Source organism: Dama dama, chromosome 30, assembly GCF_033118175.1.
Source record: "Dama dama isolate Ldn47 chromosome 30, ASM3311817v1, whole genome shotgun sequence".
Classification (NCBI taxonomy): Eukaryota; Metazoa; Chordata; class Mammalia; order Artiodactyla; family Cervidae; genus Dama; species Dama dama.
In genome coordinates, this window is record NC_083710.1 from 46,749,104 (window position 1) to 46,776,750 (window position 27,647).

Sequence of the window (27,647 nt, forward strand, 5' to 3'; positions counted from 1 at the left end):
AGAGCTTGCCCCCCACTGGGACCAAGCCAGCAAGGGAATTTATTGTTTATTCTTGTTCCCCACTGCTGCAGCAGGAGCCTCAATAAAGCCTTGACTGAATTTTTTGTCTGGCTGCTAATCAATTTCTATTAATTGTGGAAGGTCAAGAACCCTGGTTGGTAATGTTGCCAAATGTTGGTATGTGTGGCAAACTCAGTCTCAGACTTTGTTGTGATTTGGTTTGCTATAATTTCAAATCCATTTGTTCATCACCAAAAAGCAAAGTTGTTTTTAGAGGAAAAGTTATTTTGATATATGGATGAAGTAAGTTGTGTCTGGATGTCAATCTCATCTGCTCTGATTGTAAACAGTAGCTCAGCTGCTGAGGAGCCCTAGCTGGGGATTTTTTCAATAAAAACTGGTGGACAAGCAACTACAACAGAGGGAACATTTAGACTATAAATACAGAGTCTGTGAGAGTTACCCCAGAGTTTCCTCCTGAACCAAGCCAATCTAGCTCTCCAAAGACCTTGAGCATTAATTTCTGTCACAATAAAGGTGACTATTTTATCAGCAGCAGTGAAAAGTCAGGCAAGAACCCCAGGAATATCAGCCCGCCCTTCAGTACAAACACCATCAGGGTTCCCTGCAACGTGCTCTAGCGACTGAGGAACTTTCAGTTTTTCACTGGCCACTGGGCATTAGCTCTTGGTTGGCAAAACTGCCCCACTGGGCATTAGTTGTTGGTTAGCAAAACTACCTCTTCCAGAAACAAAAACTCAGAAAGAATATATTTCAACTAAATTTGAATTATATTTTTATCTTCTCCCCTTGCCTGGAACAATGGTATATTTAATCTAACATGGGTTTGTTATTTATTTATTAGCTTATTAAGAGATATCACCATGTATGCTATCCATTTGTGAATTTCCTACAGGGATCTTGTGTTTAAAATATTGGCAAAGACAATCTCAGTTCCTGAGCATAATTCATTTCCCCAAACATAACAGACTTATTGTTATTATAGCAGATGACTAAGGTAAGGCAGAACACTTACTTTATTTTATTAGAAAGTGCCTATACTTTCTTTAAAAAAAAATCTCTGAAGATTATAAACACAGACATTAATTTAGGTTTATGAGCTACATCCCACAGCCTGATAGAGTTTACTAACCCAAAAGCTGGTACAAACAGTCACTTCAATTTTAATCCCTTAACGTTTTCTTGCCAAATCTCACTCTATGCCTATCACAATTCTAAATTTCTTTCTACTTCTATTTCTTATTCCCCGTATTAATAAATGTAAGTTCTCTGAGGGTGGGTTCGATTTATTTTCTTTGATATGCCATCATAGCAAGTATGTATTTGTAATTTTTAATGAATAAAGCAAAACACTCATTTTTAATTCTTGAGAAAGAAAGATTTACAAATGGAGCTTGTCAAAGAAAAGGCACCTGTTTAAGTTCCACTGAAATAAGATATTGACAAATTGCAGAGAAAAGTATCAATCGTGTCTTAGGAACACAAAAGATGGAAAGGTTAATTTTAAATGAGTGGATTTTAAAAGGGTTCATGGAAAATGTGTAGATTAAATTTGGTTTTGGATGACGGAGCTATTATAAATGATCTCATTTAGGTTTTATTTAGGTAAGGGTACATTTTAACATATTTTTAATGATTTCTTACACTATTGTTTTCAAGTACAATAAACTGAATCCTGTTAGTACCAGTCTAGGCACATGGAACTTAATGCATAGAGAGATCTAAAAGTTGTGACAGGCTATCAATCTAGAGAATTTCCAAATGTATCCAATGACCAGATGAAACTCTGAGGAAAGAAACTAAGTGGACAGTAGACAGTCACAAATTATTAAGGAAAATATGGAAGGGAAGTTGAGGCAGAGAAATGAGTATTTGAAAGGCAAAAGAGTGTGAACAATCAAGCAGCTCATTATGCCTGTGATATAGGGTGTTTCTAAGGCAGATGTTTAAGCGTGAAGACTGAAGAAGGAAGGAGAGGTCTATTTCATGAAACCACTGTATTCCAGATTGAGGAGTTTGGCAGTGGCTATGGACATAAGTCTGAGTAAACTCTGGGAGTTGGTGATGCACAGGGAGGCCTGGCGTGCTGCGGTTCACAGGGTCGCAAAGAGTCGGACACGACCGAGCGACTGAACTGAACTGAAATGATGCTCAAATAGGGAACCAAGATGAATTGTCTTGAGACAGGCTGGGACTTGAGACCCTTGCTACAGTGCTTGAAAAACAGGCTGGGACCTGGGATCCTTTCTTTACTGCAGTGCTTGCACCTGGATGAACATCTCCTCCAGCAACAAAACACAAAGAAACTCTAAGGGACTAAAAATAGCATGCCCATTTGGGGCAAACTATTAAGAAGAAGATACAAAAAGACCAAAACCTAAAAAAAAACAAGATGTTGGGAGCAAAAGCGAGGTACTGCACATGCGCTCTGCTACAGCACCACCAAGAGTGGGCAGACCACCTATCTCTCCAACCCAATCCCTGGACCCACCTCTACCCCATAGTAGGAAGCATCTTGCCCCAACTCAGGGAGCAAGCAAGGGAATATCTAGTTTTTGATCCCTATTTCTGCAGCAGGAGCCTCAGTAAAGCCTTGCCTGAATTTCTTGCCTGGCCTCTTATCAATTTCTATTGATTATGAGGCCAAGCACCATGATTGGTAACATTCTATTGCTATACATCTTAATTCTGAAGCATGGTTTATCAAGTAATCACTTTGAGCCACTGGAATACATCTTAGTCAGTCTACTTCTGTTATGAGATTCTAATAATTTTATAAATGATACTTCAGCCAGAGTGATTTTTATAAAATATAAATACAATCACATTACTGCCCTTTTTAAACATTTTATAATATTTTTACCATGGCCAAGTGGCTACATGACATGGAGGCTGACATCTTCTCCAGTTTTGCGGGACCTCTCTTTCTCATTATATTCCAGTTAAACCTAAATTTTCCTCCTTTTGTCTGCATTTCACACTCAGGAACTGGACACAGCTTGTTCCTTCACATTGCAATACTTCCTCACTTTCTGCCAATCTGATAAGTCAATCACATGCCAGCTTAGAAATTATGTCTTCCAGAGGCAATTCACAAACCTCCTAAACCTATTAACAGCCCTCAGTAAGACCTAGAAAGCAAGCTATTTTTGTTTTAATGTGTGAATCTAAGATAATATAATTTTAATACAAACTGCGTCTAATAGGAAAAAATGAATCTGACTCCATATTAAATGTTTATTTTACTTTAACCTTTGCATGCTATGACTTTTGCTTTGAGTTCAAAGTGTTACCCAGAGCCTGAAATATACAGGATAACCCACTCTCAAGGCTCTGACCTTTAAAGGTATAACACTTTCCTGTTAGGTGGGAAGTTAAGCATGAGCAAAGGGGGGTGGCCTCTCTGAAAACGATGCAAGCTGATATCGAAATCCCATCCCAGACATGTCCAGGAGAGCTCACAGATATGCTACAAAAATAACAGACTTTTCTAGCTACTGCACATGTGCCTTAGGCACACAGTGGATACAAACTAATCACAGGGGCTTCCTCAAGTAACCATAGGCAACTGGGATTCGGTTAAGGATTCATAAATATTCTATACATACAGACATCTCTACAAATGGACATCATCAGATGGCCAACACCAAAATCAGATGGACTATATTCTTTGCAGCCAAAGATGGAGAAGTTCTATACAGTCAGCAAAAATAAGACCGGGAGCTGACTGGGGCTCACATCGTGAACTCTTATTGCCAAATTCATCTAATATTGAAGAAAGTAGGGAAAACCATTAGACCATTCAGGTATGACCTAAAGCAAATCCCCTATGATTATACAGTGGAAATGAGAAATTGATTTAAGGGACTAGATCTGATAAACAAAGTGCCTGATGAACTATGGACGGAGGTTCAAGACATTGTACAGGAGACAGGGATCAAGACCATCCCCAAGAAAAAGAAATGAAAAAAACAAAATGGTTGTCTGAGGAGGTCTTACAAATAGCTGTGAAAGAAGAGAAGTGAAAGGCAAGGAGAAAAGAAAAGATATACCCATTTGAATGCAGAGTTCCAAAGAATAGAAAGGAGAGATAAGAAAGCCTTCCTCTGTGATCAGTGCAAAGAAATAAAGGAAACCAAAAGAATGAGAAAGACTAGAGATCTCTTCAAGAACATTAGGGATATCAACGGAACATTTCATGCAAAGATGGGCTTAATATAGTACAGAAATGGTATGGATCTAACAGAATCAGAAGATACTAAGAAGAGGTGGCAAGAATACAGAAGAACTGTAGAAAAAAGATCTTAATGACCCAGATAATCATGATGCTGTGATCACTTACCTAGAGCCAGACCTCTTGGAGTGTGAAGTCAAGTGGGCCTTAGGAAGCATCACTATGAATAAAGCTAGTGGAGGTGATGGAATTCCAGTTGAGCTATTTCAAATCCTAAAAGATGATGCTATGAAAGTGTTGCACTCAATATGCCAGCAAACATGGAAAACTCAGCAGTGGCCACAGGACTGAAAAAGGTCAGTTTTCATTCCATTCCCAAAGAAAGGCAATGCCAAAGAATGCTCAAACTACCGCACAATTGCATGCATCTCACACACTAGCCAAGTAATGTTCAAAATTCTTCAAGCCAGGCCTCAACAGCACATGAACCGTGAACTTCCAGATGTTCAAGCTGGCTTTAGAAAAGGCAGAAGAACCAGAGATCAAATTGCCAACACCCACTGGAACATTGAAAAAGCAAGACAATTTAGGAAAAACATCTATTTCTGCTTTATTGACTATGCCAAAGCCTTTGACTATGTGAATCACAATAAACTGTGGAAAATTCTGAAAGAGATGGGAATACCAGACCACCTGACCTGCCTCTTGAGAAATCTGTATGCAGGTCAGAAGCATCAGTTAGAACTGGACATGGAACAACAGACTGTTTCCAAATAGGAAAAGGAGTACATCAAGGCTATATATTGTCACTCTGTTTATTTAACTTATATGCAGAGTAAATCATGAGAAACACTGGGTTGGAGGAAGCACAAGCTGGAATCAAGATTGCCAGGAGAAATATCAATAACCTCAGATATGAAGATGACACCACCGTTATGGCAGAAAGTGAAGAAAAACTAAAGAGCCTCTTGATGAAAGTGAAAGAAGAGAGTGAAAAAGGTGGCTTAAAGCTCAACATTCAGAAAACTAAGATCATGGCATCTGGTCCCATCACTTCATGGCAAATAGATGGGGAAACCATGGAAACCGTGGCTGACTTTATTTTTTGGGGCTCCAAAATCATTGCAGTTGGTGACTACAGCCATGAAATTAAAAGACGCTTACTCCTTGGAAGGAAAGTTATGACCAACCTAGACAGCATATTAAAAAACAGAGACATTACTTGGCCAACAAACATCCGTCTCGTCAAGGCCATTGTTTTTCCAGTGGTCATGTATGGATTTGAGAGTTGGACTATAAAGAAAGCTGAGCACTGAAGAACTGTTGGTTTTGAACTGTGGTGTTGGAGAAGACACTTGAGAGTCCCTTGGACTGCAAGGAGATCTAACCAGTCCATCCTAAAAGAGATCCATCCTCAGTGTTCATTGGAAGGACTGATGCTGACATTGAAACTCCAATACTTTGGCCACCCCATGCGAAAAACTGACTCATTTGAAAAGACTCTGATGCTGGTAATGATTGAAGGCAGTAGGAGAAGGGGACAATAGAGGATAAGATTGTTGGAGGGCATCACCGACTCAATGGAGGTGAGTTTGAGTAAACTCCAGGAGTTGGTGATAGACAGGAAGGCCTGGTGAGCTGTGGTCCATTGGGTCAAGAAGAGTGAGACACAACTGGGTGACTGAACTGAACATACATCTGATTATAACAGACTAAATTATGGAAGATATGTGCGACAGAGCGTACTGTTATGTAACTTGCAACTGTCAATCAGCCTTAAGTATATGCCAATTTTCATTTCCTTTCCTGATTGGTAGTGAGTAGAAGCCCTATTTTGAATAGAGCACAACCAAGAGGAGGAGAAAGGAAGTATAAAAAGGAAAGCCAAGCGGTTATCAGGACTCATTCAGGGTTGCCCCACTCCCATGTCTTGGAAGATCTGTCTATCTGAGCTGTAACTGAGCTATAACTTGTCTCTTGCTTTAAACTTTAGTCCTTTGTTCCAAATCTTTGTTGTGATGAGGCAAGAATAGAGGAAGATAAATAAACTGACTTGACATTTCCATTCATGTAGAGATAAAAAGTTGCAGAACAGATAACAACATTTGACTTGTTGGAAGTTTATAGGAACATCATAGTTTGATGTCCATGGACAGCTGCAGGAAAAAAGCATGTCAACACTAAGAATTTTGAAACAACCAACCATACCCCTCCTTAACTTTGCCTTTAAAAATATCTTGCTGAAATCCATCAGGGAATTCAAGGTTTTGGGCTAGGAATGAGTCACCCATCTCCTTGCACAGCCCTGCATTAAACCTTTCTCTGCTCCAAACTCCAACATTTTGATTTGGCTTCTTTGTGCCTTGAGCACATGAACTTGTGCTTTGTAACATGTATATAATACAAAATCATTTACAATTTGTGGTTTAATTTTTAAGAAAAAGAATATCAAATTTTGGATACAAAAACAAAAATTGTCTTAGCACCAGGTAAGTGACAAGTGTAAGATAAGGTGATGGATATTGGACTGTACTGGAAAAAACAACAGACATGATTCCTGTTTTCATGCTATTTCAAGGTCCAAAAACTTAAGATTGCACAGAAACAGTAGCTTTTTCCTTATTAACATGAGGTTTTTGAATGACTGAGTGAATCAGCTTTGCTGTAGTTAATCATGAAAAGAAAGACAAAAAAACAAAAACGGGTGTTTTTGTCTGTGTTGCAAATTCTTTAGGGGCTGTAGCATACATTCATTAAAATTTAAGCCTATTTATGGATGCAATTAGGCAATATGAGTATCTGTTTTATGAGCTAACTCAAGAAGTAAAGAGAAAAAACCAGAAAGTCCTTTCATTTACAAAACTTGAAAGAACAAAATTAAGGCAAAGAGTAAATGAGAAACAAAAAGAATTAGTAGTGTAGATATTTGGAGAGTTTGAGGTTTAATGTGGTCAGCCCCCACACCAGAGTGTCTATTCACTGTTTTGTTGTATTTTCCTTATACATCAACTAAGTCTGGGATGGTCCTGGTCTGAGATATATATCTATCATTTAGCTCAATCTGTCTCATTGGAAGACTGACCAAAATGTTTTATAAAATTGATGTAATTTTGCTGTTGAGTTCATCAGAATATACTAATTAATTTTAAGTGGTGAACCAATGTCATGTTTTTCCACAACAAAGGGTATTATGAAGAATCTAAACTCAAGAGGGCTACTCACTGGCTTTTATTATCTTTATTTGGAAAAATTATTCAAAATAATGTTCAAAGAAGCAGCAGTCAGGTTAGAATGGCACATTAGTGAGATGTGAGACTAAAACAAGAGGGGAAAAAAAGCTATGTCATTAGGAGTGAGAGAAAAATAGACTACAGTCAGAGGGTGATACTGAAACAATTTTCTGATATGGGTCTGAAGTAAAGGTCACTTTGTAGTGATCAATTTTTTCTCTGAGTAAAACAGGAAAAACAACCAGACATTAAGAGATAGTCATTAAACAACAGAATTTTGAGACAATTAAATCATATTCAGGAGAGTTAAACAAAATAACCCAAATGAGATATATATTATTCTGAGTTAAAGGAGAAAGATTATTTGAAGTAAATCAAAATCATTTCAAATATTTTCTTAAAATGGGGTTAAAATTTGGGAAAATAAACTCAATTAAAACATAAACAATTCTGAGAATAGAAACTTACTCTCACACTCTGATATTTAATATAAAAAATATTACTAGAGTAAAATAGGAACTTTTGGATATTATACATCATAGCTGATAAAAAAGAAAACAAACAAACAAGTGAGATGGGGGATAGATGGGCTCCTGGGCTGGACATCTGGTGTTTTTCAAGTGGAATAAAATTCAAGCTTTGTTCTCACCCAGACACTCCAAGGAGAAAGCTAGTGGCAAAAGCTGAGCTCTGCTAAAGTAGAGATAAGATGTCCACTCCTGAGGTCAAGGAAGAATTCCCTGTCTGCATATGGCACAGGAAGTCTTCTTTGGGCTCAAAAAAGAAGTGGGGCCCCACCCAATAATAAATGTGGACATGCACCCATGGGTCTCTGTGGTGGAATCCATCTTAGAAAAAAGTTACACATGCATCTTGAGGAAGATCCACAAACCGGTCAGATGTGAAGAGAGAAACAAAATAATCGACCAAAGATAAATAAAGACCCAGAAGGACTGTCCTATATAAGTGATAACCTTGAAAGGTTCATCACCTCTTTGCTGCACTCCTCCTCGCTCAGGATGCCAGCACTCCTCTCCAGGTGTGTGTCTCTGCCTAGTTCCTGACCCACTGTGCTCCTCTTCATTAGAGAGGAAGTTCATACCCTTTCTCTCTGATTGTGTATTTCTGCCTAGCTTCTGACTTAAACAAATTGCTCTGCTGTACGCCCTCCCATACACTGTGCTGTGTCTCTAATAATAAACTTTGCACCTTTTTTTTTTTTTTTTTTACTGTTTTTGCCTCTTTGAAACATTCTTACTTTCAAACCAGGGAAAGATCCAGGGACACTTTGTTTCTACCCTCTAGCCCCTGCTGGTCTAGTGGTTAGTGTTCCCAGTTTTCACCCAGGCTACCCAGGTCCAATCTCTGGGCAGGGAAATAAAATCTCTCTTCAAGAGCATTCACTGTTCTCCTTCCAAGATCTCAAGGCCACACAAAAACACGAATAATGAATTCCCGTGTAGTCTATTTAAAAGGGAAGAAATTGGATAAACAATTATTAAAATGTAAAAATTTATGAAAAGATTATTTGTTAAGTATTTTATTTATTTATTAAAATTTGTATCCCATTTATTCCTCATTAAGTTTGGAGATATAATAAAACACACACACACAGATAGGTAGAGATAGATAGATGATAGATAGATGAGAAGACATACATACACACATACAGCACACAGATGTAATTTTAAAGTCTAAAGCCCACTTCAATTTTCTTGCTTGGAGAATCCCATGGACAGAGGTGCCTCGTGGGCTACAGTCGTTGGGGTTGCAGTGTCAGACACACTGAGTGACTAACACTGGATCCTGATCATTAGAACAAGATAAATAATATATTAAACTTTAAAATGACATCTGTGTGTTTTGTGTGTGCACATGTGTGTCTTCTGCTCAAAGAAAAAAGTAACAAATGAATAATATAGTGAAGTGCAGATATTTCTCATCTCAAGCAAAGTTGCTGTGAGATACCTATTTTCTGAAGGATACAAGAAATGAATCTATTATCATCAATGTAAGTGGTAAGAAAGTCACTAAATGCGCTCTCAAAAACAGTTTATAATATATAGATTTGGAAATACAAGATATTTTTAAGAAAAACAATAAGAAAGCATTCCCAATTGAAGTAAGACAAATATGAGTCCAGAAAGAGAGGTATCAAAAGGTATCACATAAGGAAAATTAAAATTAAAAAAAAAATGTGTCTGCATTGAAAACAGTAAAATTCACAAACAAAATGGCAAAAATTAAGTATGAAATATAGAATCAATTTCCCAAGTTAAGTGAAAAAGAAATAAAATCACTGGGGAGGAAAGGTCCTTATGGAAAAGAAATCAGTGCTCAAAACTACACATAACCATTAGCATAAGTACATATTGAAATATATATCCCAAAACCAAAGAACTAGAATAATAGAAAAAGAATCAAACAAACAAAAAATAATCCTCAATAGATAAAACCTTCCTCAGTCAAATAAAGACATGACTGAGATTGTTCAAATGAATTTCCAAATACTAAGCTAAACGAATGAAAAGCAGCTATCAGGTTATACCCTTGTAAACATTTTAAAATTAGAGTAGAATATGACAGTAGGTAAGCTACTATCTCTCAGCCCCACACTCTCTATTCTGTACTCTGCTTTTTCATGTGGGGGCTGAAACTCACTGAACCACTCTTCTGTCTTGCCACCTGGTTCCTTCCCTCTTTTAGATGTGATAATGAAGCGGTGTTAGAGGGAGATTGAAAGGTGCTAGAAGAGGAAGGGTCTTGCTCCTTTTTGCTGGTTTCCTGTTCCTTTAAGTGTCGCCCCATCTTTTCTTTTTGCATCCAGTTGCATTCAGTTGCCATTTTTAAAAACTTAATATCAGCCTTATTGAGACTCAGAACTATCAGCAGCAGCAGACTGGCACCACCAACTCCTCAGAGCTCCAGATCACAGGCCAAGGAACCCCTCTTTCACATCAGAGATGCCAGCTCTAGCTGAGCAGGGCTCTAATCACAAATGTCTGGGTTTCAGCTGCACAAGGCCTCTCCTCTGATTTTCTAAATCTTAATAACTAAAATCCCCTCTCAATTTTCCAACACTGGGGACAATAGCTGTTTCCTTTAGTTGATACACTTCCTGTATAGTGTTCTTTGAAAGAAAGTGAAGTCTCTCAGTCGTGTTCGACTCTGTGACCCCATGGACTGTAGCCTACCAGGCTTCTCCATCTGTGGGATTTTCCAGGCAAGAGTACCAGAGTGGGTTGCCATTTCCTTCTCCAGGATATCTTCCTGCGGCAGGGATCAAACCCGGGTCTCCCGCATTACAGGCAGACGCTTTACCCTCTGAGCCACCAAGGAAGCCCATAGTGTTCTTTAGTTAATTTTTATATCTACTTAACAAATATTTATATTAGATTATCTTTATGTAGAATAACTGATAAATGACTGCTGTGGTTTCTGTCGCTTGACTGTACCTTAACTGATAGAAAAAATAGCTATAAGAATGCAAGTCTGAAATTTAAAAACACATTAAAGGTGAAAAACTTCTGGACTTATCACACATGTAGCTAATAAAAAAAAAAGCAGATTAGTAATCACTGTTTAACTTTAATGATACATGGCTTTGACATTAAACTAGTCAAACCAATTTACAATAAATGAGTGAAGACAGGAAAGTTTCATTTACATATAAGGTCTAATAAATTATATAATCAACATATCCCTCCTGGAAAACAGTAGCAGCAGTAGTAGTATACTACTAGTAATAAAGTAAGATGCATTTACCTAGAAATAATTTCTAGAACATATGAAGAACTCTACAAAGCAAAATGAAAGAAAAAGTAAACTCCTCCCATGGAAACAGGAAGAATACTTAAGCATAAAATTTAGTCAGAAAAAATAAACAGATAAGTATATAAAAAAGTGTCCAATCTTAGTAATTGAATATTATCCAGTAGGCTAGACTAAACCATAAAAGATAAAAACTAGCATTACCAAATCATTAGGATATGGGGTATCTAGAATACTTACACACTGTTAATACATACATAAATTAGGAAAGGCACTTTCAAAATTTATTAAGGTTAAACACAAGTGTACTGGTTAACCTAGCAATTGCTGTTCCATGTCCAAACCCAGCTTAATTGTGTATGCATGCTCACAAAGGACATATATATTTGAAGATGCTCACAGCTGCACTATTCTTAATAAGCAAGAAGTGGACACTATTAAAATGACAATTTTGTTATGTTAAGGCAAAACAAACTACAAGACAATTATTAATACTACTTTGTGAAATTCTGAATTTCAAGACAAAATAAATAAAACTAAGCACATGCTAGCAAGTTCATGCTCAAAATCCTGTAAGCTAGGCTTCAGCAGTACGTGAACCTAGAGCTGCCAGATTTACAAGGTGGATTTCAAAAAAGGCAGAAGAACCAGAAATCAAATTGCCAACATCAATTGGATCATAGAAAAAGCAAGGAAATTACAGAAAAAAAAATCTATTTCTGCTTCATTGACTACACTAAATTCTTTGTGTGGATCAGAACAAACTGGAAAATTATTAAAGAGATGGGAATACCAGGACAACTTACCTGCTTCCTGAGAAACTTGTATGCAGGACAAGAAGTAACAGTTGGAACTGGACATGGAACAACAGATTGGTTCGAAATTGAGAAAGGAGTGCATAAAAGCTGTATATTGTCACCCTGCTTATTTACCTTCTATGCAGAGTACATCCTGTGAAATGCTGGGCTGGATGAATCACAACCAGGAATCCAGATTGCTGGGATAAATGTCAATAGCCTCAGTTATGCAGATGATACCATTCTAATGGCAGAAAGCAAAAAGGAACTAAAGAGCTTCTTGAAGATGGTGTTAGAGGAGAGTTTAAGAGCTGGATTAAAATCAATATTCAAAAAACTAAGATCATGGCATCTAGTCCCTGTACTTCATGACAAATAGTTGGGGAAAAAGTGGAAATAGTGACAGATTTTATTTTCTTGGGCTCTAAGAAAATCACTGTGGATAGTGGCCACAGCCATGAAATTAAAAGATGCTTGCTTCTTGGAAGAAAAGATGACAAACATAGCTTATCAAAGCAGAGACATTACTTTGCTGACAGAGGTCTGTAGAGTCAAAGTTATGGTTTTCCCAGCAGTCATGTACAGATGTGAAAGTTGGACCATAAAGAAAGCTGAGACCATAGAGAACAATCGTGGTGCTCGAGAAGACTCTTGAGAGTCCCTTGGACAGCAAAGAGATCAGACCAGTCAATCTAAAAGGAAATCAATCCTGAATATTCATTGGCAGGACTAATGCTGAAGCTGAAACTCCAATACTTTGGCCACCTGATGCAAAGAGCTGACTCATTAGAAAAGACTGTTTCTAGGAAAGACTGAGGGCAGTAGGAGAAGGGGATGACTGAAGATGAGATGTTTGGATGGTATCATTGACTCAATGGACATGAATTTGAGCAAACTCCAGGAGCCAATAAAGGACAGAGAAGCCTGGTGTGTGAGTCCATGGGGTCTCAATGAGTGAGACAGGAACTGAACAAACAAGAAGACAAGTTCAAATTAATGAATAAGAAAACAAGAGGAAAAACAATTAGAGCTTCATCCCATGCACATATTTGATTAAAAAGAGAAACAAAAACAGAAGAATGACACTGAGAAAACCTAAGACAAAATGAATAGTAATATCAACACCTAAATATAAGAAATTAGGAGGATAATAACAGTACAAAAGTAGATATAACAACACAAAATCAATTATTTTGTTAGTCATAGGCTTGGAAGTAATGTAAAACTACTTTCTTTTAAATATTAGAATCTCAGGAAAATATAACTTTTAAATGGAATATATGTGATTATATATATACATATATATATATATATATATATATAATTTTTCTATCATTTCTCATGCTCAAATATTTATACTTCTCATGTTTGTAGAAACATAACAATTTATAAGAAAAGCTTCATATCATCACGGAAAATGTTAGGAAATTGATTTTCAAAACCATTAGTCCATGTAAAAAAAAAAAAGGAAAACAACAAAAAAACAAAACCATTTGTCCATGTAGACCAAACAGATAAAAAATAGACTATAGAATGCAACAAAATATTAAATGAATAATTAAAAAAGAATGAGTTGGTTTTATTCTGCACATATAATAATGATTACAGTCATGATATTTATTTAAAGTACCATATAATAGAAAAAATAAGAAAACACAATTTTATACATTTTAAGAAAATTTAATATAAGGTTATACCAAATATGATATTTTAAAATAAAATTTTCATTAATGAAATTATAGACAATAATAAGATCTGGCCCTTGGTATAAGTATCCCAAATAACAATTAATGTCACATAGACACCAAAGTATTAAAGCTTTTCCAATTAAAAGACAGGTGAGGTCACTTGATATTAATATTTATGTTGTTGTTCTAAAAATAAAAGGAATTCATTAAAAAGAAGACAAGCATAAATATTAAGAAATAAGAAAAACATTTCATTTGCATTTAGTTTACCATGTTTATCTTCCTAGAAGATCTATCATTATAAATTGAAATATATATATATTTTGAAAATATATATAAATTGAAAAATAATATAACTGACATGTGCATTTTAATAAGATGGTTACTATAAACATAAACACTTAAACTTTCTTCTCTATTGCACTACTAAATGCATGATTAATATATGAACATATGTAAACCAAAATATAATATCTGCAATGTTCAAAAATACAAACAAATGTGAATAAAGCTCAGAAAGAATAATAGTAAACCTATACTCAAATTAAAACCTCTAAACTACATTGGTGGCTTCCTAGGAGGAACACTGGTAAAGAATCCACCTGTCACTGCAGGAGATGCAAGAGAGGTGGATTCAATCCCTGGGTTGGGAAGATCCCCTGAAGTAGAAAATGGCAACCCACTCCAGTATTCTTGTCTGGAAAATTCCATGGACAGAAGAGTCTGGCAGGCTACAGTCCATGAGGTCACAAAGAGTAGGACAAAGCTGAGTGACAGAGCACAAACACAGGCACAAAATAAAGAGAGACTAATTTTAAGAGATAAAAGTAAGGTTGCATTATCAGATGAAAAGATATCAAATGTATAGATCTAACATTTTCTCTAGGTCAGGAAGCAACAGTTAGAACTGGACATGGAAAAGACTGGTTCCAAAGGAAAAGGAGTATGTCAAGGCTGTATATTGTCACACTGCTTATTTAACTTATATGCAGAGTGCATCATGAGAAACGCTGGGCTGGAAGAAGCACAAGCTGGAATCAAGATTGCCAGGAGAAATATCAATAACCTCAGATATGCAGGTGACACCACCCTTATGGCAGAAAGTGAAGAGGAACTAAAAAGCCTCTTGATGAAAGTGAAAGAGGAGAGTGAAAAAGTTGGTTTAAAGCTCGACATTCAGAAAACTAAGATCATGGCATCTGGCCCCATCACTTCATGGGAAATAGTTGGGGAAACTGTGGAAATAGTGTCAGACTTTATTTTTGGGGGCTCCAAAATCACTGCAGATGGTGATTGCAGCCATGAAATTAAAAGACACTTACTCCTTGGAAGGAAAGTTATGACCAACCTAGATAGCATGTTAAAAAGCAGAGACATTACTTTGCCAACAAAGGTCCATCTAGTCAAGGCTATGGTTTTTCCAGTGGTCATATATGAATGTGAGCTGGACTGTGGAGAAAGCTGAGCACTGAAAAATTGATGTTTTTGAACTGTGGTGTTGGAGAAGATTCTTGAGAGTCCCTTGGACTGCAAGGAGATCCAACCTGTCCATCCTAAAGGAGATCAGTCCTGGGTGTTCATTGGAAGGACTGGTGCTGAAGCTGAAACTCCAATACTTTGGCCACCTCACGTGGAGTTGACTCATTGGAAAAGACCCTGATGCTGGGATGGATTGGGGGCAGGAGGAGAAGGGCACGACAGAGGATGAGATGGCTGGATGGCATCACCGACTTGATGGATGTGAGTCTGAGTAAACTCCGGGAGTTGGTGATGGACAGGGAGGCCTGGTGTGCTGTGATTCATGGGGTGGCAAAGAGTCAGACACGACTGAGCAACTGAACTGAACTGAATTGAACATTTTCTCTAATTAACCTGGAAATATTTATTTCTAAGCAAATTCCTAAATGAATTCGCAGGGAGTATATATGACAGTAAGAATATAATTTTAAGACGTTAGTTGATCAGTCATGTCCAGCTCTGTGACCTCATGGACTCTAGCCCATCAGGCTCCTCTCTCCATGGAATTCTCCAGGCAAGAATATTGGAGTGGGCAGCCATTCCCTTCTCGAGGGAATCTTCCCACTCCAGGGATCAAATATGAGTCTCCTGCATTGCAGGCATGTTCTTTACCATTTTTATCAATGGATCTTTACCATTGCAAGCAGATTCTTTACCAGGAAGTCCTATTTTTAAGTGTACAATAAACCTAAATGAAAACTGAATCCTAAGCCTGGGGAAATCACAGATTGATAAATACATAAAATATGAAATTTGAGAGTCCAAAATATATGCAATTAAAATCATAAATGGACATAATAATATTGATAAAAGTAGAAATATTGCTATATATTCTGTGAATATATATCTGATGAAATAGAATGAGCAATTTACTGAAACTTAGCCTCACACTAATAAAAACATTTTGCATTTAAAACAATTATTTTTCAAAGCAAATCATGATAATTTGTTATTGGTCAGGATGCAAAACATTTTTTTGCATGATACTATTGAAAAAGCACTTTGGCAAATCCTATGAAAGACAGGGCTCCCGAGGTGGTGCTAGTGCTAAAGACTTGGCCTGCCAATGCAAGAGATATAAGAGATATCAGTTCGATCCCTGGGTAGGGAAGATAGCCTGGAGAAGGGAATGGTAGCCCACTCCAGTATTTTTGCCTGGAGAATCACATGGATAGAGGAGCCTGGTGGGCTACAGTCCTTGGGGTCACAAAGATTTGGACATGACTGAAGTGACAGCATGCACACATGCACCAAAGACAAAGTTTAAATTAAAATAGTCCTTTGAAGCTAGAAAATATTTCAGTTCCAATTGTCTTGCAACTCACTTTATAGAGATTCTTCCTAAAGGTATAGTTATGAAGGTGCCCAAAAGTTTATATCTAATAGTATTCAATGTATCTTTTCATGTATAATATCTAAATTTGAGGATTATTTTAGACACATTACTGTAGATATGTGTTTTAGATATATTTAGATATTTTGGATATTAAAAGTCAGAGACCAGTGTAAATAATTTATAAACAGAAAACTCAATTAAAGACAACTGAGAGATGGAAATAGGGAGCTCTTACGCCCTACGATAATAGCAGAGCCCAACAGGAAGACAGGCTTCCCAGGTGGTGCAGTGGTAAAGAATCCACCTGCCAATGCAGGAGATGCAAGAGATATGGGTTCCATCCCTGGGTTAGGAAGATGCCCTGAAGTAGGAAATTGGCAGCCAGATCCATTATTCTTGCCTGGAGAATCCCATGAACAGAGGAGCCTGGCAAGCTACAGTCCATGGGGTCACAAAGAGTTAGAAATGACTCAATATACACACACACACATATACACAACAGAAAGACTCTTCTTTTTCATGAAAATGACTAAGCCAGGGAAAAAAAACTCTTTGTTTAACCTTCTCAACTTCCTTTTTCTCTATAAAAGCTTTCTCTTCCTCTTACCCTTTGGGATATGCATATGCTCACCATTATTGTAGGTCCAAAATTGCAATTCTGTGCTAATTCTGAATAAACTTGCCTTTGCTGGAGTCATATTTGGCAGTCTGCTTATTTCAGGCCAGCACTAGTTACTTAAATTTATAGTGTTTGCTTACATTTATAATGTTTTGTGTGTTTTTGTGGGAATTTTTTGGCACAAAAGAAATTACTGTATAGCCATTAAAATGTGAATTTCCTAGAGTTTTTAAAGCCAAAGAATGCATGTATATAGAGTTTAGCTGAGGGAAGCAGTTTATTTATATTTTAACAGTGGGATATAATAATAACTTTATAGATACTCACATATATTTAGGAAAAAATTGTCAAAGGTAATTAAATTATCAAAAGTTATCACTTAATTGGATGTGCAATTCTTTCAACACTTATTCAGTAAATAGATTGAATGTGCAATATGTCCAAGGATAAAATAATAAATGTTACAGACAGATACCAACATTTATTGACCATGTATATTTAGTAAAAAATAGAAAACAATAGCATAAGTAATTTTATCAACTGTAAACAATTTGGGATAGTGTGCAGGGTGGTCTATTTAAATAAGAGGAAGAATAAATAACTGTCTATGTGGACAGATTTTGAGATGAAATTTGAGCAATGATAAAAGCTCAAGCATGTGAAGATTGTAAGGAATAGCATTTAGGCAAAAAAAAAAAAAAAAGTACACTCAAAGGGGATTGACTGGAGTTAGAGTTGCTGCATTTGAAGCAAAGCTGAAAGGGCAATTTGGCTGATGTATTGAGAAAAAAATGTAGAGTAGGCAGAAACAAGATCCAGTGGATGACTTTAGAGGTAGGCATTGTATTCTAATTTTAAGACGTTCTTGAAGAGAACTGATTCTTGAAGGGAACTGATATGTTTCCTGTATTTGTAAAGCAGCTCTGGCTGTATCAGCAAGTGGACTTTAGGGGGAAGAGAAGGAAGGAGACTGGAGACTTCTGCAGTAGTCCATGCCAGAGGTGTTATTATCTTTGTTTAGGGCAGAGTTTCTCATGGGAGTGAGAGGAAGTGTATTTGCCACCCCAGAGGATATATTAGACAGTATTTGGGGACTTCTTTTGGTTATCACATTGGGCAGGTGGGTACAGCTAGTATCTAGTGGACAGAAGCCAGTCTGCTACTAAACATTGTACATGCACAGGACAGAACCTCACAGCCAACAAAGAATTATCTGACTCAAAATATCATCAGTGTTGAGTTTGAAAATCCCTGACTTAGTGTGATAGGAATGGAAAAGGAGAAAAGTAGAGAGATTGACACAATCAGGCAAAAACCATTAAGTACCAAATTTTGGTAGTATTTCAAAAGGCTCCTCAGACTATTTCACCAGAAATGTTAAAATATGCAGCTCACATAATTCTCATGAAATATATTTGATACTTTTAAATAAGTAATTAAGATTAAGAAAGTTGAGAATTTTTGTTGTTTTTTGTTTCATTTTGTTTTCCATTTTTTTGGCTATTTTTCTTAATTTTTATTTTATGTTGGAGTTCAATCCCTGGTTCTCGAAGATCCCACAGAGAAGGAAATGGCAATCCACTCCATTATTCTTGCCTAGGAGATCCCATCGACACAGGAGCTTGGTGGGCTACAGTCCATGGGTTCTCAAAAGAGTCAGACACAACTTAGCGACTACATAACAATAATAGTTAGCAATATTAGTTTCAAGTATGCAAGAAAGTGCTTCAGTTATGCACATACATGTATCTTCTTTTTCAAATTATTTTGCCATTTAGATTATTGCAGAGTATTGAGTAGAATTCCCTATTCTGTATATTTTGGGGGTTTGGGGTGGTGTTTGGTCATTCTTGTTATTTTGGTTTGGTTTTTATTTTATAAGTGATAATCGGAAAAATACACAGTCTTGAACTGTCAATAATCCATGAAGACTAAACTTAAAAAAAAAAAAATCGAAACCAAAATTTTTAAAAAAGAATTTTTTCAAAGCAGTTTGCTAAATGTTATTTTAAAAGAACATTCACTCAAAATCTTATTTCAGATAAAAAAAAAAAAAAAAAAGAATGTCTACTCACTTGCCATTCAATGCTGCCACACCAACTGTGCTTCGGGCAATTGACATGCTAGCTACAAATGTCCACTGCTGACTCTGAGGATCCCACCTCTCCACTGTGTTCAAATAACTCCAGCCATCATGTCCTCCCACAGCATAGATAGGGCCTTCCAGTACCGTCACACCTGCAGTAAAGGAGAAAGAAAAAGTGAATGAATCACGGCACAGTGAGGTTCTCAAATCAAATTAACAGTAAAAGCTGTTATTCAGCTGTTATGCCATTCAGAATAGGCTCTATCTGTTAACAAATGATTTCACTAAGGTCGAAACTAGTCACTATTAATTGAACCATCTCATTCACAAGAAAACATAAAGGAATCCATATAAATATTATGACCTAGATGCTTTATGAAGGAAAATATATTTTCTTATTTATGATCATATGAAGATTCAAAATCTAAAAGCCAGAGATGATGCATCTTATGCCTCTACTTTTGAAGACTGTTTCTACACTGCCACTTAAAGTATTTCTTTTTTCACATTCAGAAAAACTGCATTAAGCAGTGTAATATAATTAATTTGAATTTCAGGTTAGGGTCCTCTAAGTTTTGGTTCTCCTGTCAAGACATAATAAATGTATCTAAAGCTTAGAGAATACAATACCTCTTTTCTTATAAGCTGAAATTATTAAACACAAGCAATTAAATTATTTATGAGTCAGCAATAGAAGACATATACAAATTTTACACACTGTTCTTTTTTTCCTGTCAATTCACTTCTATATTAGATGAATTTTCTTAAATGTTAAACAATCATTAAGTATTTAAATATTATGTTTATATTTACTGAAGTGGTCTCATTAGGGGAATTCTGGTGAATTTTCCACAAGGTTCAAAGCACAATGTCTGATTGTTAAGAACTCTGAAGTATCTGTGATTCTTACCCTATTTGCTAGCTGACAAGTTAGACTGCCACAAAAGTATGTATATTGAGAGAAGACACAAGGCTCCTGGGTCATAGAAGGAAAGATAGTTATTACCATAACAATGGCAATAGTCAAGAGTATCAACATTTTTTTTTTAATCAGTTCTCCAAACCCTAATTTCCTAGTCTTGGTTATGCCAAGAGGACTTTAACATCTCCTTCATGTTGACCAGACTTGAGACAGGATTCTCCTGCCTCTAGAATCCTGACCTCACATTCCTTAAAGCACTTACTTTAAACAACTTATAATTGCAAATTCCAAGTTTTCTGTCCCTTTGAGAAGTTAGTCTTTTAAAAAATCTATTGCTAGTGTTACAGCCCCGTCCTTTCTTTCTCAAGAACCTAGGAATATAATCAGCAGGAAAGTTAGTGTTTTTATCTCCCAGTTTCTGTGCATCAGTAAGAGCTTAATTTCATCTGACACCTTGCTTCAAGTTGTAAGTCTACCTCTTGTTTGGAAGATAGGAAATTCAATTTACCTTTATTTAAATAAGTCTAATTTGTTAACATAGACTACCTATAATCCACCCATGCATTCCAGCTCTCAAAAACTTCCCCCTCCCCTTTGTTTTAGTGGAGGTGCATTCAGCCTCAATTCTGACCTCTTTTCCTTATTGCAATAGCACTGAATAAAGTCTTCCTTGTCTGTTTATCTATTACACCTTTTTTTTTTTTTTTTTGCTTTGACAATAGTTAGATGAAATCTGTACATTTAATAAGTTGTAAGTTCATTTGAAGTTGGAAGCAAATTAATATATAATGGCCAATAAACTTATATACCCATTGTTCCAGAAGGAGACATTCTCTTCATGCTTTTAAGTATGACTGCCATTTACTATGGAGAAAGGAACTATCTTTATCTTACTAGTCTTTCTGTTATAAAAATTTGGGGGAGGGGAATTCACTGTCTTATTTAAAAGTTGTGCAAAAATGTGAAATACTCATGGGGAATTGTGTCTGAACACAGATGTGAAAGTAAAATGACAAACTTTTAATCTACTCATGGATTCATTAACTTATTCAATTACTGTTTGTTGAATGTCTACTATGTCTTAGGAATTTTTCTTATCACCAAAGTGCCAAGAACATATAGGTGAATAAACAAAAGTCCCTGACTTCATTGAACTTAGTCAATAAATGCTTAATTAAAATGGAATAAGTGTTACAGAACCCAGGGGTCTGTTTGCTTGCTCCTCAAAAGACATCAAAGGGGCCAGGTTGGTGGAAAGTTTGGTTTATTTGAATGTCAGCAACCAAAGTACAGGGTGAGAAGGGCAGGTGCCTGTCCAAGTAGCCTACTACCCCCCACCCCCACAAGAGATTTTATAGTGGAAAGAGGGAGTTACTTGATGAAATACCACAGTTAATTTTTACAGTCATCTTGAAGTTGGTCACCAATAGTCTGACCAGCACCATCTTGATTGTTTTAAATATAGTTAATCTTCAGTTCCAGGAGTTTTTCCATTGCATTTCTTGAGGCCAGTTCTCAGAATTGTGGCAGCTTATGTCATGACTACAGTCTGGTCATCATGTAGTTAAACTCTCCACCTGGTGGAGGTTTCAGTATCTCTAAGATAGCTCACAAGATATGGTTCAGAATATTACTTATAGCCCTTCAGAAGGAGCTGAATGTCTTTGGTTATGTTTAATGACTACAATACTTCTATTGGTCTCCTTTGATTGTTTTCCTTTGTTTTGCATGTTATCTGCAGTGATTTTGGAGCCCAGAAAAACATTCTGCATATAAGTTAAATAAGCCTTGACATACTCCTTTTCCTACTTGGAACCAGTCTATTGTTCCATGTCTAGTTCTAACTGTTTCTTCCTGACCTGCATACAGGTTTCTCAAGAGGCAGTCAGGTGGCCTGGTACTCCCACCTCTTTCAGAATTTTCCACAGTTTATTGTGATTCACACAGTCAAAGGCTTTTGCATAGTCAATAAAGCAGAAATATATGTTTTTCTGGAACTCTCTTGCTTTTTCGATGATACAGCGGATGTTGGCAACTTGATCTCTGGTTCCTCTGCCTTTTCTAAAATCAGTTTGAACATCTGGAAGTTCACGGTTCACGTATCGCTGAAGCCTGGCTTGGAGAATTTTGAGTATTACTTTACTAGCATGTGAGATGAGTGCAATTGTGTGGTAGTTTGAGCATTCTTTGGCATTGCCTTTCTTTGGGATTGGAATGAAAACTGACCTTTTCCAGTCCTGTGGCCACTGCTGAGTTTTCCAAATTTGCTGGCATACTGAGTGCAGCACTTTCACAGCATCATCTTTCAGGATTTGAAATAGCTCAACTGGAATTCCATCACCTTCACTAGCTTTATTCGTAGTGATGCTTCCTAAGGCCCACCTGACTTCACACTCCAAGAGGTCTGGCTCTAGGTGAGTGACCACACCATCGTGATTATCCGGGTCATGAAGATCTTTTTTGTATAGTTCTTCTGTATTCTTGCCACCTCTTCTTAATATCTTCTGCTTCTGTTATGTCCCTGCCATTTCTGTCCTTTATTGTGTCCATCTTTGCATGAAAATTTCCCTGGGTATCTCTAATTTCCTTGAAGAGGTCTCTAGTCTTTCCCATTCTATTGTTTTCCTCTATTTCTTTGCATTGATCGCTGAGGAATGCTTTCTTATCTCTCCTTGCTATTCTTTGGAACTCTGCATTCAAATGGGCATGTCTTTCCTTTTCTCCTTTGCTTTTCACTTCCCTTATTTTCACAGCTATTTGTAAGGCTTCCTCAGGCAGTCATTTTGCTTTTTTGCATTTTACTATATAAGTTTTAATTTGCTGGTGACTATTTATTCAGTTAGACACTCTATAAAAATACTTGATCTATGATATTTTTAATTTTGAGGTTACAGTAAGTCCCCTACATATGAACCTTCAAGTTCATATGTATATACTTGCCTGGGAAGTATTCTTGCCTGGGAAATCCCTGTAGCCTGCCAGGAATTTTGTACTTTATATTGCTGTTTAGTTGCTCAGTCACGTTCAACTCTTTCGCAACCCCATGGACAGAGGAGGAACTTTATAGAAGAGGATATGTGAAGGTCTTATAAGCATATAAAATGTTTGATATAGCTGATAATCAGAATAATCAAGATATAAATAAAACATCTTTGAGAGAAGGTTTTTGACAATCATATTTTATATTTTAAAAATTTTAAAAGTGTTTCAATATCAAAAACTGTTAAAAACATTGGAACAGCTATTTTTATTATGAAATTGTTATTTGAGTGTAGCACTTTAGAAAAAAATTAACAATATTTAGTGAAAGTATTATGATCTAGCTTTTATAAAATTTTTAATACTTTATAATATTTTAATGGGGAATATGCACAATAAACATACAAATATATTTGAAAGATTTTATATATTAAAGTTCTTTAATTAATCAAGGTATTTTGAGTGAGAATATCAGGGCTAGATGTAGGAAAAAAATATTGTGTCTTCTCGATTTCAAGTTATGTTTTTAACATTCATTCAGGTTGTTAGGTGAGGCATTCATTTATTATTTTCCATTGAATATGCTATTACATTGTATGAATAAGCAACTTTTATAGGTCCATTTCATTGGTATCATAAATGTTGATAGAAACAGCAGAATATTTTTGTTGGCAACATTGACAATAGAGGGTAATTGCCTGAGCTCAAATTTCAGTTTGTTTCTACCAGCTGTGTGACACTGAAAAAAAAAAAAATCCCTTATTTCCTGCATCTCGGTATACCTATCCTTTAAGAGTGCCTCAGTTCAGTTCAGTCATTCAGTCGTTCAGTCGTGTCTCTGACTCTTTGCAACCTCATGGACTGCAGCACACCTGGCTTCCCTGTCCATCACCACCTCTTGGAGCTTGCTCAGACTTACGTCCATTGAGTCAGTGATGCCATCCAACCATCTCATCTTCTGTCGTCCCCTTCTCCTCCTGCCTACAATCTTTCCCAGCGTCAGGGTCTTTTCCAAAGAGTCAGTTCTTCACATCAGATGGCCAAAGTATTGGAGTTTCAGTTTCAGCATCAGTCCTTCAAGTGTATATTGAGGATTGATCTCCTTTAGGATTGATTGGTTTGATCTCCTTGCAGTCCAAAGGACTCTCAAGAGTCTTCTCCAACACCACGTTTTAGAACCATCCATTCTTCGGTGCTCAGCTTTCTTTATAGTCCAGCTCTCACATCCATACATGACTACTGGAAAAACCATAGCTTTGACTAGATGGACATTTGTCGGTGAAGTGATATCTCTGCTTTTTAATGTGCTGTCTAGGTTGGTAATAGCTTTTCTTCCAACGAGAAAGCGTCTTTTAATTTCATGATTGCAGTCACCATCTACAGTGATTTTGGAGCCCAAGAAAATAAAGTCTGTCACTGTTTCCATTATTTCCCCATCTATTTGCCATGAAGTGATGAGACCAGATGCCATGATTTTCATTTTCTGAATGCTGAGTATTAAGCCAACTTTTTCATTCTCCTCTTTCACTTTCATCAAGACACTCTTTAGTTTTTCCTCACTTTCTGCCATAAGGGTGGTGTCATCTGTGTATTGTTGATATTTCTCCCAGCAATTTTGGCAAGGTCAGCATTTCACATGATGTACTTTGTATATAAGTTAAATAAGCAGGGTGACAATATACAGCTTTGACATAGTATTATTACCTCTGAAAATTCTGCAGTATAATATTAGAAAATTTCTTATAAATTTTCTTCAAGATAGTTCAATGAAGACATCAATCCATTACTAATTGTCAGATAAAATACCACAAGTTAAAGCTAAACACTTTCCATACGGGCTTTAGAGCACAGACAAATACAATGGATATTAAGGTCTTTAAATATAAAGAGCGATCTTGGAGGCAGTGATTTTGACAGATAACTTCTGCAAAAAGTTTAGCTTAAAAGTAAAATTTAACGCTTACATAATTTACCTCAAAATATTCATTTTACTATTTTTATATTAATGCAACCGGTATATTAATTTGTTTTCCTGAGAAAGAAATCATCTGTCCATGTTGCTATTATCCATTCAAAATACTGCTAACTTTATTCTAAACTCTCAGTCCTTCCAGTTTAAAGAGAATATATATTCTAATTATGATAAATAATGAAAACCTTTAAGTATTTTTAGTATTGTTTAATTTTTATATATTTACCATTATTTACATAATTTAAAAATCATGAAACTGTGAAATATGAGATTTCCTTTTGCCTAGGTAGACAAATTTATTTTTAAATGAATAATAGTGCATTTAAATTTCTTTTAACTTAACCATTGAGTTGAATAAATATTCCTTTATGGAAGTCACAGAATACATCTAACTCATCAGTGGCTTCATAATATGCATATGACTTTCTGAGCTCAATTTATTTTTTATTTTATTTTCTAAATTATTTTTTATAATCATCATGGAAGTTATAGTAGCATCTAGTAAATATTTATAACTAATCATTAGGGAGACTTAATTCCACTATAATTATATACTTTTACTTCAAGAGCAATGAATTACTAAGCAATAGCTTATAAGAATGAACATTTTACAGTTGCTCTGTGCAAAGAATTAAACAAACAAAAAAGCCTTGTGTAATGAGGAATAGGGAAATAGATAAGTAAGCATATATTTTACTCACATTACTCTGTAATAATCTCTTAAAATATTAAATACCTCTATTTATATATTTATAGAAAGGGAGGAAAAGAGAGGAGAGAAAAAAAATGTGAAATTTTTCCCAATGTTATAATTGTATATAATTATACAATTTTTACTGTTGTTCAGTCAATAAGTTGTGTCTGACTCTCTTGTGACCCCATGGACTGAAAAACCATGCCAGGCTCCTCTGCCCTTAGAACTTTCGAGGAAGGAATACTGGGGCAGGTTTCCATTTCCTTCTTCAAATATATACAATACCCTCTCTATAAATATCTTCCTCTATATAATTATGATGTAAAATAATCATTGGTTAATGAAAATATATTTTTAAAATGTTGACCACAGGTAGAACAAGTTGGACTAAGTTACTAGGGATATTTTACATGCACTGTTACAAAATCACTTAGGGTTAAAATATTATTTTTCTTGATCCACAAGCAAAGAGAAAAAGCACAGTTTGGACTGATGTATTTCACTCTTTCCTTCATTGAGATAGTGATTGTCAGTCTTGGCTGCCCACTGAAATTATTTAGAAACTTTCAAAAAAAAAAAAAAATAGTGTCTGAGTTAGAGAGATTCTGATTTCACTGTACTGGGCTTAGGTCTTAAAGCAGGTATGTTTAAAAAGTTTTTTAAACATATGCGTGATTCTTATGTGCAGTCAGGATTGAGAGTGACTGCCACATTAGAAAATGACTACGGTGCTAGCACTATGGCAGAATGTCTCTCACCAATAATGTGCCAAACTTGCAAGTTTCTTAAGTTCTTTCATTCATGTCTTGTGTGTGTGTGTACATGTGCATTTTATGTAGATATATGAAACTGGGGTTGTCATAGAAGTTTAGCAGTCAGCTAACCACAATTTCATTATTATACAAGTCCATTCTCTGGATTTATTCACCACCCAAACAGTAACCATGACAGTGACAGTGAAAGTCACTCAGTTGTGTCTGACTGTTTGCAAATCCATGGACTTGGAATTCTCCAGGCCAAAACACTGGAGTGGGTAGCCTTTCCCTTCTCCAGTGGATCTTCCCAACCCAGGGATCGAATCCAGGTCTCCCACAATGCAGGTGGATTCTTTACCAGCTGAGCCACAAAGGAAACCCAAGAATACTGGACTGGGTAGTCTTTCCCTTCTCCAGGGGACCTTCCCAACTCAGGAATTGAACTGGGGTCTCCTGCATTGCAGGCAGATTGCTTACCAACTGAGCTATCAGGGAAGCCCACCACCCAAACAGCTTTCCAATAATTATGGTATAGCTTCTGTAAGACATAGCCGCAGACTGTACAGTGGGCGGGGAAAGGGGAGGTGTATGCCAAATGGGCACTAACTTAGTACCAGTCTACATGATGAAAGGAATGACTCTTGCCCAAAGTGAACAAGTCATGACTAGGGGAAGATTAGGATTCATCAGAGGTGAGAAATTCTTGGAAGAAGGAACTTTGGTGTAAAGGCTTTACAGCAGGAAGAAGCAGTGTGTCTGAGGAGCTGCAAGGAGTGTATGACAAGAAAACTGTGGAATTAAGAAACAGGCAGTGTGGTATACATTAAAGTTGAAGAATAAAAGTACTACACATCATGGGGCTCTGTGTACAAATAAGTATTTTTTAATCCTAAGAAAAATGTGAAGCTACCAAAATGTTTAATGCAGAGATGTGATAAAACTGTACCTTTGTTATTGTACATCATACTAGATGTGGTATGGAGAAATTAGAAAGTGTGAGTTCATGCCAGTGGTATATAAGAGAGATTACAGAGTCTTGTAGTAATGTGGTGGAAATCAATATGAGAAAAAAAGAAAGACTCAGG

At 36.3% G+C, this 27,647-nt stretch overlaps 1 protein-coding gene across 1 annotated transcript in view; it reads right to left on the bottom strand.

Moving 5' to 3' along the window:
- Nucleotides 1-27,647, bottom strand: part of KLHL1 (kelch like family member 1) — a 481,913-nt gene that overhangs the window by 33,383 nt on the left and 420,883 nt on the right. The window contains exon 8 of the mRNA XM_061133331.1: nucleotides 19,230-19,392. Within this exon, the coding sequence (XP_060989314.1) occupies nucleotides 19,230-19,392 (163 nt within the window). The remainder of the gene's footprint in view (nucleotides 1-19,229; nucleotides 19,393-27,647) is intronic.